Raw genomic sequence first — 11,698 nt, 5'->3', positions numbered from 1 at the left:
GGCGGTGCTGTGGGACAACAGTGCTTAATGCGTGTGTGGTAAGTGTGGTCCCAGATTTAATGGTGCAGTCTGCTTATCAGGCTAATTAGAGAGGACACTCCGCTTTTATGCAAATTTTAGTCTATAATAAGTCTCTTTAAAACGAAAATCCAGTTTATGAAGAAAGTGTCATTTTCCGCACGGTCTAATCTGGAACATTTTACAACACATGCATTAAGCCCTGTATTTGCCAAGCAAGGCTCAGGTATGGTTTTTTTCTTTTATGAAGCTGGTTTCATTGATAATTAAGGCAAACATCGAATGTAGTTCCTCTGTAAATGGAAAAAAAACATCCACCATGAGTATGGAACAGTTCAGTTTGTTGCATGTTTAAAATATCATAATCACTGTAATTATTGTTTTAATGATTGTGTGTTGTATGAGTTTATTTGATATATTGATTGTTCAATATTTCTGAATTCATCCATGATTCATTAAGTAAAGTATATTGCATGCATGCAAAAACCAAAGCTGACTGGAACCAGCTAAAAATCATAATATAGAATTCTTTGGATGTATTTCAAGTTTAAGTTAATCTGGCTTACTTACTCGTGCACTAAATCCAATATAACGTGCTCCGTTATAACATATATTCCAATATTATGGGGATTGCTCTTGGGTGCTTGTTTATGTGGGTTTGTTTCTTGGACCTCGTCAACAGGGTAATACTGGAGTAACAATGTAACACTTTTTTTTTCTTTTTTTTTCATAAACCTTTCCCACTTAGAAGCAAAATGAAAATGGGTATATGCAAACAGCATAAAACAAGAACAGATTGCGTAGTAACTCGAAGTCTGTTCAGGTTTTATGCTGTTAGCTGCTCATCAGTATTTAAAGTTTGGAGATGAAGCCTTAAAAACTTGAACCTAGTAAGAAAGGTCTTAAATTAAATTTTACTTTCTAAGGGACTACAAATAAGTGAAAATATGTATCTAAGGGTAAAAGGGTTAAAAGAGATTACAACACTCGCCTTTCACCAAGATGGCCTGTAAAGCTTCCTTCACACAGTGTTTGTGGGTTTGATAGCTGTTGGATTTCTCTGCGTACTCCAGTTTTCCCTAACAGCACAAGACCTATCAACACTAACATTAAATAGAGAATAATAGGTTAGTGTTGATTAAAGATCAGGTTTATCATGGGAGGCTTAGAAAACAAAAAGCACGAGCCTTGGCGAGTGCTTTTTCGTTTTCGTGCAGAGCATGATAAACCTGATCTATAATCAACACTAATCTATTATTCTATTTATCCCACTTTTTATTTTGTAAACCTTTTTGTTAAAACAAAATTAGTTTGACTGGATAATTTCGCTGGATTTACGACGTCATTTTGTCGAAATATTGATGTCATTTCCTGCCGTTGAATACAGATGATAGTTTATCAACGGGGCTTTAATCATCCAAATTCGCTGTAAAAGTGGAATAAAATAAATAGACGAAAATTGCAGCTATGATTCTAAGTCCTCCGAACTTTGATACAACTAGAAGTACTTGAAGCAGTGTTCCTAGGATGTGCAAGGGGTCTCCACATAATTCATCTTTGATGCAAGGAGCTCTTAAAAGTTGATATACACACATTTAAAGCAAACTTATTATTATTTCCATCTGTGTGTGAACCTTGCAGAGATGATGCGTAGATCATAGTATGTTGGTGCTTGTGTCATTGGAATGTATTGGGATAACTCTGCAAGTGTTAGTAGAACTGTATATATTTATGTACATTGTATTTATCTCCCTTTCATACGTCTTGTAGCTTGAAACTATGCATAGTTTGGGAGGCGGAAAACTACAACGGGCGAGGCATGGTATGGTATTGCGCAAGGGGGGGTTAGAGGGTTAGGGTTTGGGTTAGTGTTAGGGGTCGGGTTAGGGTTTGGGTTAGCCTAAACCCAACCCTAACCCTAACCCGACCCCTAATCCTAACCCTTTCCTTAACCCTTTTTTGGGGTTATCACCCCTGACCATGCCTCGCCCGTTGTAGTTTTCCGCCTCCCGCATAGTTTCAGTAATTGATGAATTGTGGATAGAAAACTATGGCCAGCGTTTGTGATCTACTTATTCATACCAGTATTGTCATGTTTTCCTTAATCATTATTGTGTTTGTTTTACTTACTAAGATATGTAACTTGTTTAAAATCAATTTTCATATCTACAATGAGGATGAGTAAATTTCACATTAAAAACTTTGACGATTACATTTTTGAAATATGATTGTTATAGTAAAATGATGTATTATATTAATCATTTTTCTAAGATATGCTTAATGTTTACAAATGATGATCCAACTAGCCAACGTGATCATAATTGTATAATGGATTTTCCAAGCATGATAGCTCAGTTGGTTCAAACAATGTTGTAGCTGTCATTTTCTCTTTAGACAATTTCTATGCGGAGTCTAAATCTGGGCCATGTGGGTCCAAAATCTAGATCACCAGGTCAAATCTTAGAAAAATCTTGTAAACACTCTAGACGTCACATTTATTAATAAATCTCTACTAAATCTAGGATGATGTTAAATCTGGGTCACTTGCATCCCAAAACTAGGTCACCAGGTCAAATGTTTGAAAAATCTTGTTACCACTCCATAGGCTATATTTATGACTCGATCTTCATTAAAACTTTTTCAGAATGTTTGTCTGAACATTTTCAAGGCTGGATAAGAAATTTGGGTCACGTGGCTCCCAAAACTTGGTGACCAGGTCAGATCTTATAAAAACCTTGTTACCACTCTAGTGGCCACTCTATAGACCACATTTGTAACTCCATCTTTATGAACTTGGTCAAAATGTTTGTGTTGACAATGTCTAGGCCATGTTTAAATTTTGGTGACATGCATTAAAAAATTTAGTCAGTAGGTCAAATCTTGGTAAGGCCATGTTCTAGAAAAACCTTTTACCCGGTATGACTTGATCTTGATGAAACTTGGTGAGAATGTTTATTTTTACATTTTCTAGGGTGAGGTTGAATCTGATTCACTTGCATCCAAAAACTAGGTCATAAGGTCAAATTGTAAAACTTGTTACCACTCTATAGGGCAACATTAATGATTCAATTGTGACAAAATATGGTCAGATTGTTATCTTCACAATAGCAAGTCCAAGTTAGAATCTTGGTCAGATGCGTGTAAAAACTAGTTCACTGGTTCAATTCTTAACAAAACACCTGAAAGCAGTCTAGGGCCTCATGTATTACTCAGTTGTCATGAAACTAGGTCAAAAAAATTTGTCTTGAGATTATGAAGGCCATGTTTGAATCTGGGTCAAGTGTTGTCAAAATCTAGATAACCTTGTCAGGTCTTCAGAGATGGGTGTCTGTGAATTCTCAAGGGCCAACCAGGGCATTTTGTCTTCACAGTTTTTTTTTGTTTTATTACATGGCATTCTTTGTGATTGTATCAAATTTTACAACACCAGCTAACATTTTATATACAGACTGCATTGTTTAACATTATGCGTATTTGTGTGTGTATACATGTATTATTTTCTACCTCTGTTATGCTTAATGTTTGTAAATATTTTTTGTAAATAAATTGTGAAGAATTTGAAAGAGTTTTCTTCACTTGACCCATTTATGTTTGAGTTCACCTGAGTTTGATGCTCAAGATGATCTATTGTGGTCACCCTACTTGTGGCGTCTGGGGAAGAAGGTTGTGTGTGGTATGTATCGTCCACTGTTTTTGTGCGTTCCCTCTCTAGAGGTTAAATTTTTCATCTTATCTTGCTCAGAATGTTTATTATGACAATATACAGAATGAGATCAATTATGGGTCATGTTTGTCAAAAAAAACAACTTTTTGCCATGATAGAGGTCACATGTATGACCCAATCTTTATGAAACCTGGCCAGAATGTTTATATTGAACATATTTAGGCTGACTTCGAATCTAGGTCATAAGTGTCTGAAAACTAGGTCAACAGATCAGATCTTTAAAAAGCCTGTTTAAACTATCCAGGCCACATTTATGAGTCAATCTTTTTGTAACTTTGTCAGAATGTTTATCTTGACAATTGTAAGTTCAAATGAGGGGCAAGTGTGCTAAAAAACTAGATCACCTGGTCGATTCTTAAACTGGTATGTGTGAACTCAGGCCTGCGGTAAAGGGCCATAGTGGCCCTCGTCTTCAATATTAAATGTCATTTGAATAATCAATCAGCAATTAACAACTGCTATATATCTATAACGTTACTGTAAGCTCCTTGTACGGGCAGAGTATGGGATCTCAGTCCTATTGAATTATTACAGCCAATCTTAACCCAAGTCACAACCATTTATTTTACTGCAGCTGAAATGTTTGCTTAACCCATTTATGCCTAGTGTCTAGAAAAAAAGCCTTGGCAAACAACGTAGACCCAGATGAAATGCTGCATGATTTGGCGTCTCATCTGGGTTTGCGCTGTTGCTTATATGTAAAATAATCATTTAGAGTTAGTTTAGGGTATTGTTTGCATGGGTACTTAGCTGGGGATTGTATTTTTAGACGTGTCTAGAAAAGATCAAGGTCACTGTTACCAAAAATATAACAACTTAAGCTCAATTACTTCTTTTGGGATTGAAGTATTCACATAAAATTGTGTGTGTTGATAGCTGAACGGAGACGAAGCGTGGATTGCATTTGTTGCCTATCTCATTCTGTGAAAGGGCACGGTAATTGTTATTTTATATATAAAAACATGTTTCTGGGCAATATTTTAAGTAGAGATGGTGACATTGTGCATACATTTTGTGTTTAAGAATAGATTTATCATAAAACATATCTCATTGGTATTTCTTTGAAATGTATAGATCTTTGGTTTAGGCTGGTTTTCTGTTTGGGTGATGATGATTATAACCCTGATAACCGCCACATCTGCCGAATCCGCGCGAGAAAGAGTTGTATAATTTATGCAAGAGGTTTGAGTTCTTCAACTATATTCATTCACACATGGAAACATTATGTGAATATTGTGTTAAATGAAGAATTTTTTAACGGAGGGCTATAGAACAGAATCAATAAACAATGTTTGTATTATGCGTGTCGCGGAAGAGAATGTTTATGAATGATTAAAATAGTCCACTATCTGCCGCGTCTTAATGACGTAGTATTTTTGCTCATCACAGGTCATTTATAATCGGTCATTTATAATCTGAGGCTATTAATAGATCCTGGAAAATGAAAGTACTGCCGATAAACAGGTGGGGAGAGTCCATGGGTTATACAAACGCAATAGTATTAGGTTACGCTTTTTTTATTGCGTAACTTCGTTGATAACGCTTGACTGATTTCTTTTAGTACTGCGGGGTGGGGGATGGGGATCTGATATGGGATGAAATGTTCAGCAGGACTTCTAAACGAACTTTGAAATTCACACATTCACGTGCGCAGATGAGGTTTTTTGTTAGCAACCTAAATAATGGCCGATTCTTTATCAGATGATCGGAAGAAAAGCGGAAAATCAAGCAAAACAATATTAAAAGAAAAACCTTTTATTTAAATATTTATATGATTCCATTTCATTATTGCTTTATAATGATAAGTTAAACGCAGTTCATTCAGAAAATTCGTGACAATCGGAAATAATTTATCGACTCAACAGAAAACAAAACAACTGCTTGGGTTGATCATTTTCGATATTATTGTGTGTGTGATATTTGTTTAAATAATACTTTGCATTTTGACTCGGTACTCAATCTTCCGGGGAAGACACAATGGACTATCGGTAAACGTTGATAACAAAGTATTGCTTTCAAGATAAGAAACAAAACATACCGGAAAAAGTTAGTGTCATGATAAGACGGAAATCGTTTCATTATTTAACAACAAATGTTTGTCGTACTCATCAGTCGGTATGGAAGCCGTTCTTGAAAGACTGACATGCTACCGAAGTTTGCCAGTTCACTATAAATAACACAGTTTTACTTCAATTTCCTATCGAAAAGTATTGTGCAAAGAAGTTCCATTTCTACGAAACTAAGATTTTTTTAGATCCGCGTCATGCGAAAATGGGTCTTATGCCATATGCGGCTAGTGTAGCTATGGTCAAGTATGCGCATCTCAAAGTAACGATATTATATTTATGCGTTTCCGATCGACAAAATCGCCAATGGCGATTGAATCTGTCAGCTCGCGATTAAAGTTGAACATGTACAAGTAAATGGCGATTGTCCCAAAAATAAAGGTAACTCTATAAATGATATAGTATTTATTAGTTTAACTGAGCTCGGTCAGCGGCTGGAGAATGCACGTCGCGATCGGGGGAGAATCGCTCGCAGAAGATTTTCTTGAAGACTCCGAAGAATCGCCAAGCGGAAAGGTAATTGTCCGTAAGAGGATAGTGGTTTCAATATATCACATGATGAGGGTCGGATATGGGCACTTCCTCGGGCGACTCTGTTAATCAAGCGAGTAACGGCATCCCTCGACCCGGACGCACTCCTGCTGACTTCGCTGAATCCCATGATTTGGAAGGATCACTAAGCGGAGCGGTAATTGTCCGCAGGAAAAAATGGTTTCACTAAATCGCCTTTAAAGTGTCTACGCGGCAGCAATTTAATTTCGCTTTTTTATAACCATTTGTTAATATTTGCTTATTAAAGTTCCTTCGTACGCATCTTAAAAAAAGTGTTGTTAAAAGATTTCGAAATAGTAGCTGTTGTCTGTCAAGTTCCATGCATGAAAAGCGTGCATGTTGCAACAGACCAGGTGCTGTAACTAAATACCAGTATGGACTTGCAATTCAGAACAGTAAGTATTTAGAATGAAACAGTAAAATCGGAATAATGGCAAACGATGAAATAGTATTGACCCTGTGAAACTTTAGCAAATACGTTATTTTACGAATTAAAATTGCAGTAGTTGGTTCGTTCATAAAAATATTGGTGACGGGTGGAGTAGAGGAGTTACGCATTAATGTCAGTACATGAAAATTAATTAAAATGATATGGAAACACATTAAATGAAGCATTTAATTTCAGGCTAAACATATTTAATATTTTTTTAATGTGGTTTGATCGAGAATTGAATACACAGCTCGTTAATACCAATACATTTATTATTTGAATTATGGCGTGGTTCATTCTTTGTTAAACTCACAGACTTTTCCTTCGCGCCAATTAAGATATACGTTGAATTTCTTGTTTTCATCTTTGTCATCATAAGTGGAGTTTGTGGGAATCCTGCATAAACATATGAGGGATTGTGCCTCCGTAGCTTAGTGGATAAGGCGCTTGCGTTGAAATCCAGAGGTCCCAGTTTCGATCCCGGGTAGGGGCACACACATGCCAGTCATGTTTCAGCGGAATGCTGACTGACAATTAAAGGCTTAGCCCGGCATTAAGACGTGTTTGTTTTTTGTTTGTTAATCAATGGCATTTTCCTCATTTCTTCAAAATATCACCGCTGTAGACAATTAAAAGTAAATTACATTGGTGTTCAAAAATCTCACTTCATGTCCGGTGACTGTAAGCAAAGACCTATAGAATACTTTAGGTCTTTGCTGTGAGGAATAGTAATTTAAATACGTTCAAAGAGCGAACAACTGACGTGCCTTCAGCGCTTTGATTCTATACTCTGCTGTTACCTATAGGATGGTTTTCGGGCTCGTATGTAAGGACAACGTCCTTTTTACAGTACTTAGCCCCCCCCCCCCCCGGGGGGGGGGGTAACTTCCTAAATTTAAGGGTAGGGGTGTCACGCTGAGACTTTCGAAATGTGACCCGTTTTTATACCGGAACTCTGATAAAGTAGACCCATTTTGATAACAAGATTTTTTAAGCATACCCATTTGTATACGATACCATTGAGAAAGTGGACCCATTTCAATACATGAATTTTGATAAACTGGACCCATATAAATACTAGAATTTGATAAAGTGGACACAGTCAAGTTTCTGCATCTTGCCCGTTACTGAAATTTACTGTTTGATACCAATTTATATACAAGAATGACATTTATCATACCCATTTTGATACTGATACTTTCAAATCTATATGCATTTATATACAAGCAAATTTCTGATTTCAATACCCATATCTATACTTAGATGATCAAAGCCATACCCATATCTATAATTTCAGTCGAAAAACACACCCCATAAAATCGGCACACCCCTATATACCCGTATACAGGAAGTTACCCCCCCCCCCCCGGGACTTAGCCCTCCGTCATGCGAACTGACTGATATAGAGGATATTTGTCGGATTCGGTGGATTATCGATTTTAATTCACTCGTGATCATAGAAATATTCTATGATCACAGAAATATTATATGATCACTCGTGAATTAAAATCGATATTCCAACGAATCCAACAAACTTTCTTTTTATTTTATGCTTTTTTCACAGTTTATATACATTGTTAAAGAGTTAAACTAAAGAATTTCGTTTGGATAATTACGTCATTTCGTTAAAAAATGACGTCGTTTCACAGTAAATAATAAGTCGATAATTATCACTGATAATTTTTACTGTTTGAGACAGTGTAATTATCAGTTTTAATTCATTGATATTTCTCAATAAACCACCGTAAAACATAAAATAAAAGTGTGTATTTATTATAGTTTACTGAAACTGAACAGAACATTTGTTAGCTAGCTTGCATACAGTATAGATCTATCTCTATTACTTAACCACTCGTTATAAATTAAGTATTTTATTTTAATACAAGTTACATTCATAGAATACCAATCATTATTTTGCATGGCCTTTGTATCTGCTTTCGATTTAGATATATGCCCTGGTAATGCGTTTGTAAAACTACAATACGATAGTTTCTTCTCCATCTTCCGACAGTCAGCTTCGAAAAATGGAAGAAACCGTGGGGAAGGGAGTTCAAAGGCGTGGAGCTTTAAGACAGAAAAATGTAGCTATAGTGAAGGACCATAAAATGGTCCAAAGGTTTTTTAAACAACCAACATTTTGTGGACATTGCAAGGATTTTATCTGGTTGGTATAGCTTAAAAATGTCGGGAATATAACAGTTAATTGATGATGTCATTTGATTTCGCGAGTTATTTACATTTTCTGATTTCCTGTAGTTTACTGTTCTTTTGTTTCAGGGGATTTGGAAAACAGGGATTTCAATGCCAAGGTTTGTACTTTAGACTTAATGTGTATTAGATAAATTGATGTTTAGTTGCAATGAAACGAATATAGAAAATATATTCTGTCTATGTCATGTCAATTTACTGAAATCAAATTGCTACTGAATCTATGATAGTGTATCCTCGAGTCACCTGTTTCAGTAGATGTAACTTATTTACAGTCCATCAATTCATTTATTGAGATCGAGCAATTGCTTCCCCTTTTTTCCAAAACACCCAGATTCCGCTATGAAAACATACAAGGAAAGTTGTGTACTTTGCACCTGTTACGGTCGATTGACTCCAGACGTCATTATTTCAGCAGGGTTGTCCTAACAGTAATATTAAAAAAAGAAGTAACTGTATCAGGCCTTGGCATACTCAGAACTATCAAAAACAGATTTTCTGTATGTTGATGTTAATTTTATAAAAAAAAGAGCAAAAAAAAGGAATAGCAAAAATGATCAAAATGTCGATGGTAATCAATTCAGATCGGAATACTTAACTTGTTTTGTCCTCATTTTTTATAAACACTGTGAGTAGCTGTCGATGTTGACATTTGCTGTGTACACACAAAATGATGACGTCATTCGTTACTTGGATAGAGTGCAGGCGCAAAAAATCTACGATCGACCGAAATAGGTGACCGACCAAAACAGGTGACTGGACGATATTTTCATTTGATTTTTGTAACTTCCTGAATGTTCCTGGACGTAGATTAAGATTTTTATTAGGATTCAGACATGTAAGAAATTTGTTACCCTATAATTGCTATTTCTTGAAATTTTGTGAACACGCAAGCAACAAAACGCTGACCACTTTTATTATCTTCATATCATCATGGATTAACTCTTTACCACTAAGATATGTATTTGTAGTCCCTTAGAAAGTTAAATTTAATTAAAGACCTTTATTACTAAGTTAAGTTTTAAAGGCTTCATGTCCAACCCTTAGATACTGATCAGCAGCAAACAGCATAAAACCTGAACAGACTGAGAGTTACTTGCAGGCTGTTCTGGTTTTATGCTGGTTGCAAAAGCCATTTTCACTATGCTTCTTATGGAAGAAAGGGTTAAATTTATGATCTTATAAGCATAAAGTGTTCAAGGGAGCTATAGAGGTCATTCACTCTCCACCATCTTTTAGAAAAAAACTTGGCAATAATGTTCTGTTGTTGAATCAGATTTGTAGGCCCCCACACAGTGGGAAGCTGTAAGCAATGCACTTGTCTGTCCGTGAGTATGTCACATAGCTTTCAACTTCTTTTAAACAAATGGGTTGATTCCGCTCAAACTTTCACAGTCCCCGGCCCATAATGAAAGAATGAGTCCAAAAAATTAACGATTTTATTTTTTGAGGAATTTCAATGCATTTTTGGGGCTCACATAATTCGAAACTTTGCATCCCTATTCCCCAGAGGTTTTTGTGAGTCCAGGAAGCAGGACTCGTAGGTAAAAAAATCACTGCCTTATTGTGTAGATGATTTTAAAGAAACTCATTTAGGCTCTAATGAGATTTTGCACAATTATGGCCGTCTGTCTGTTTTTCAACCAGGCGGCAACCAGATGGGCCAGTATTTAAAAGCTGTAATTTGGTCATATTTCCAATTGCAAAAAGGAATTTTTTGTTTCAAATTCCAGTTCATTTTGATAGTTTGAGATGTAAAGATGTTAGAGCTGTGAAGTATTAAAGTTTAAAAATAAAAGAGTTTATCCCTTCCCCACTCAGAAGCAAAGTAGAAATGGCTCATGCTACCAGCATAAAACCAGAACAGCCTGCGGGTGACATGCAGTCTGTTCATGCTGTTTGCTGCTCATGCTGTTTGGAAATGAAGCCTTTAAAATTTAAATCTAGTAAGGAAGGTATTTATTTAAATTTTTCTTTCTAAGGTACCGGTACTACAAATGTGTCAAAATACTTATCTAAGTGGTAACGGGTTAAGTGATCGTTTAAATTATATCTTAATGTGTAGTATATTCTGTTTTGTGTACATTTTATCATTATAATTATATGGTATTGGAAAGTTATAAATCAATCAATATACTTTTTCTCAATTTGAAATAAATTGACGTTAAAATTCCCAAATCAGTCATTTTTCCAAAATGGCGTTGTAAAGCCCAGGGCATGTAAGAAATTATTTCTCTTAAATGCATTATAACAAGTCACATCCTTATTTCTAGTACAGGAAATGTAATTGCTTAAGTGAGGTTTTAGTTTCTTAACCCTTTTCATGCTGGGAAATTTGTCGTCTGCTAAAATGTCGTCTGCTGAATTTCTAAAATTAGCATTTTCTTCGATTTTGTTTCAAAGAATACTATCAGAATAGCAAACAGTTTGGATCCTGATGAGACGCCACGTTCTGTGGCGTCTCATCTGGATCCAAACTGTTTGCAAAGACCTTCGAAATTCGGTTCCAGCACTGAAAGGGTTAATACATCAGATGAGCATCATCATGTATTGAAACGGTTGCTCAGCCAGTTGCGGACGTTATATGTCATAAAATTCCCTTTCTCTACCCAATACATTATAATCTTAATCACATCAGGTTAATGGTAGTTAAATAATTTGAGCCTCAATTTGGCAAAGGGGTGCTTAGTGCTTCTTCAG

At 35.8% G+C, this 11,698-nt stretch overlaps 1 protein-coding gene across 2 annotated transcripts in view; it reads left to right on the top strand.

Moving 5' to 3' along the window:
• Nucleotides 1-8,748: 8,748 nt before the first annotated feature.
• Nucleotides 8,749-11,698, top strand: part of LOC127850125 (calcium-dependent protein kinase C-like) — a 160,061-nt gene continuing 157,111 nt past the window's right edge. For both annotated transcript variants that reach the window (XM_052382912.1, XM_052382911.1), the window contains exons 1-2: nt 8,749-8,954; nt 9,068-9,099. In XM_052382912.1, coding sequence (XP_052238872.1) covers nt 8,815-8,954; nt 9,068-9,099 — 172 coding nt within the window. In that variant the 5' untranslated portion in view covers nt 8,749-8,814. The remainder of the gene's footprint in view (nt 8,955-9,067; nt 9,100-11,698) is intronic.

The sequence above is a fragment of the Dreissena polymorpha genome, chromosome 11 (genome assembly GCF_020536995.1).
Source record: "Dreissena polymorpha isolate Duluth1 chromosome 11, UMN_Dpol_1.0, whole genome shotgun sequence".
Lineage (NCBI taxonomy): Eukaryota > Metazoa > Mollusca > Bivalvia > Myida > Dreissenidae > Dreissena > Dreissena polymorpha.
The sequence above is the reverse complement of the archived record's forward strand: the minus strand, read 5'-3'. Positions and strand labels throughout refer to the sequence as shown.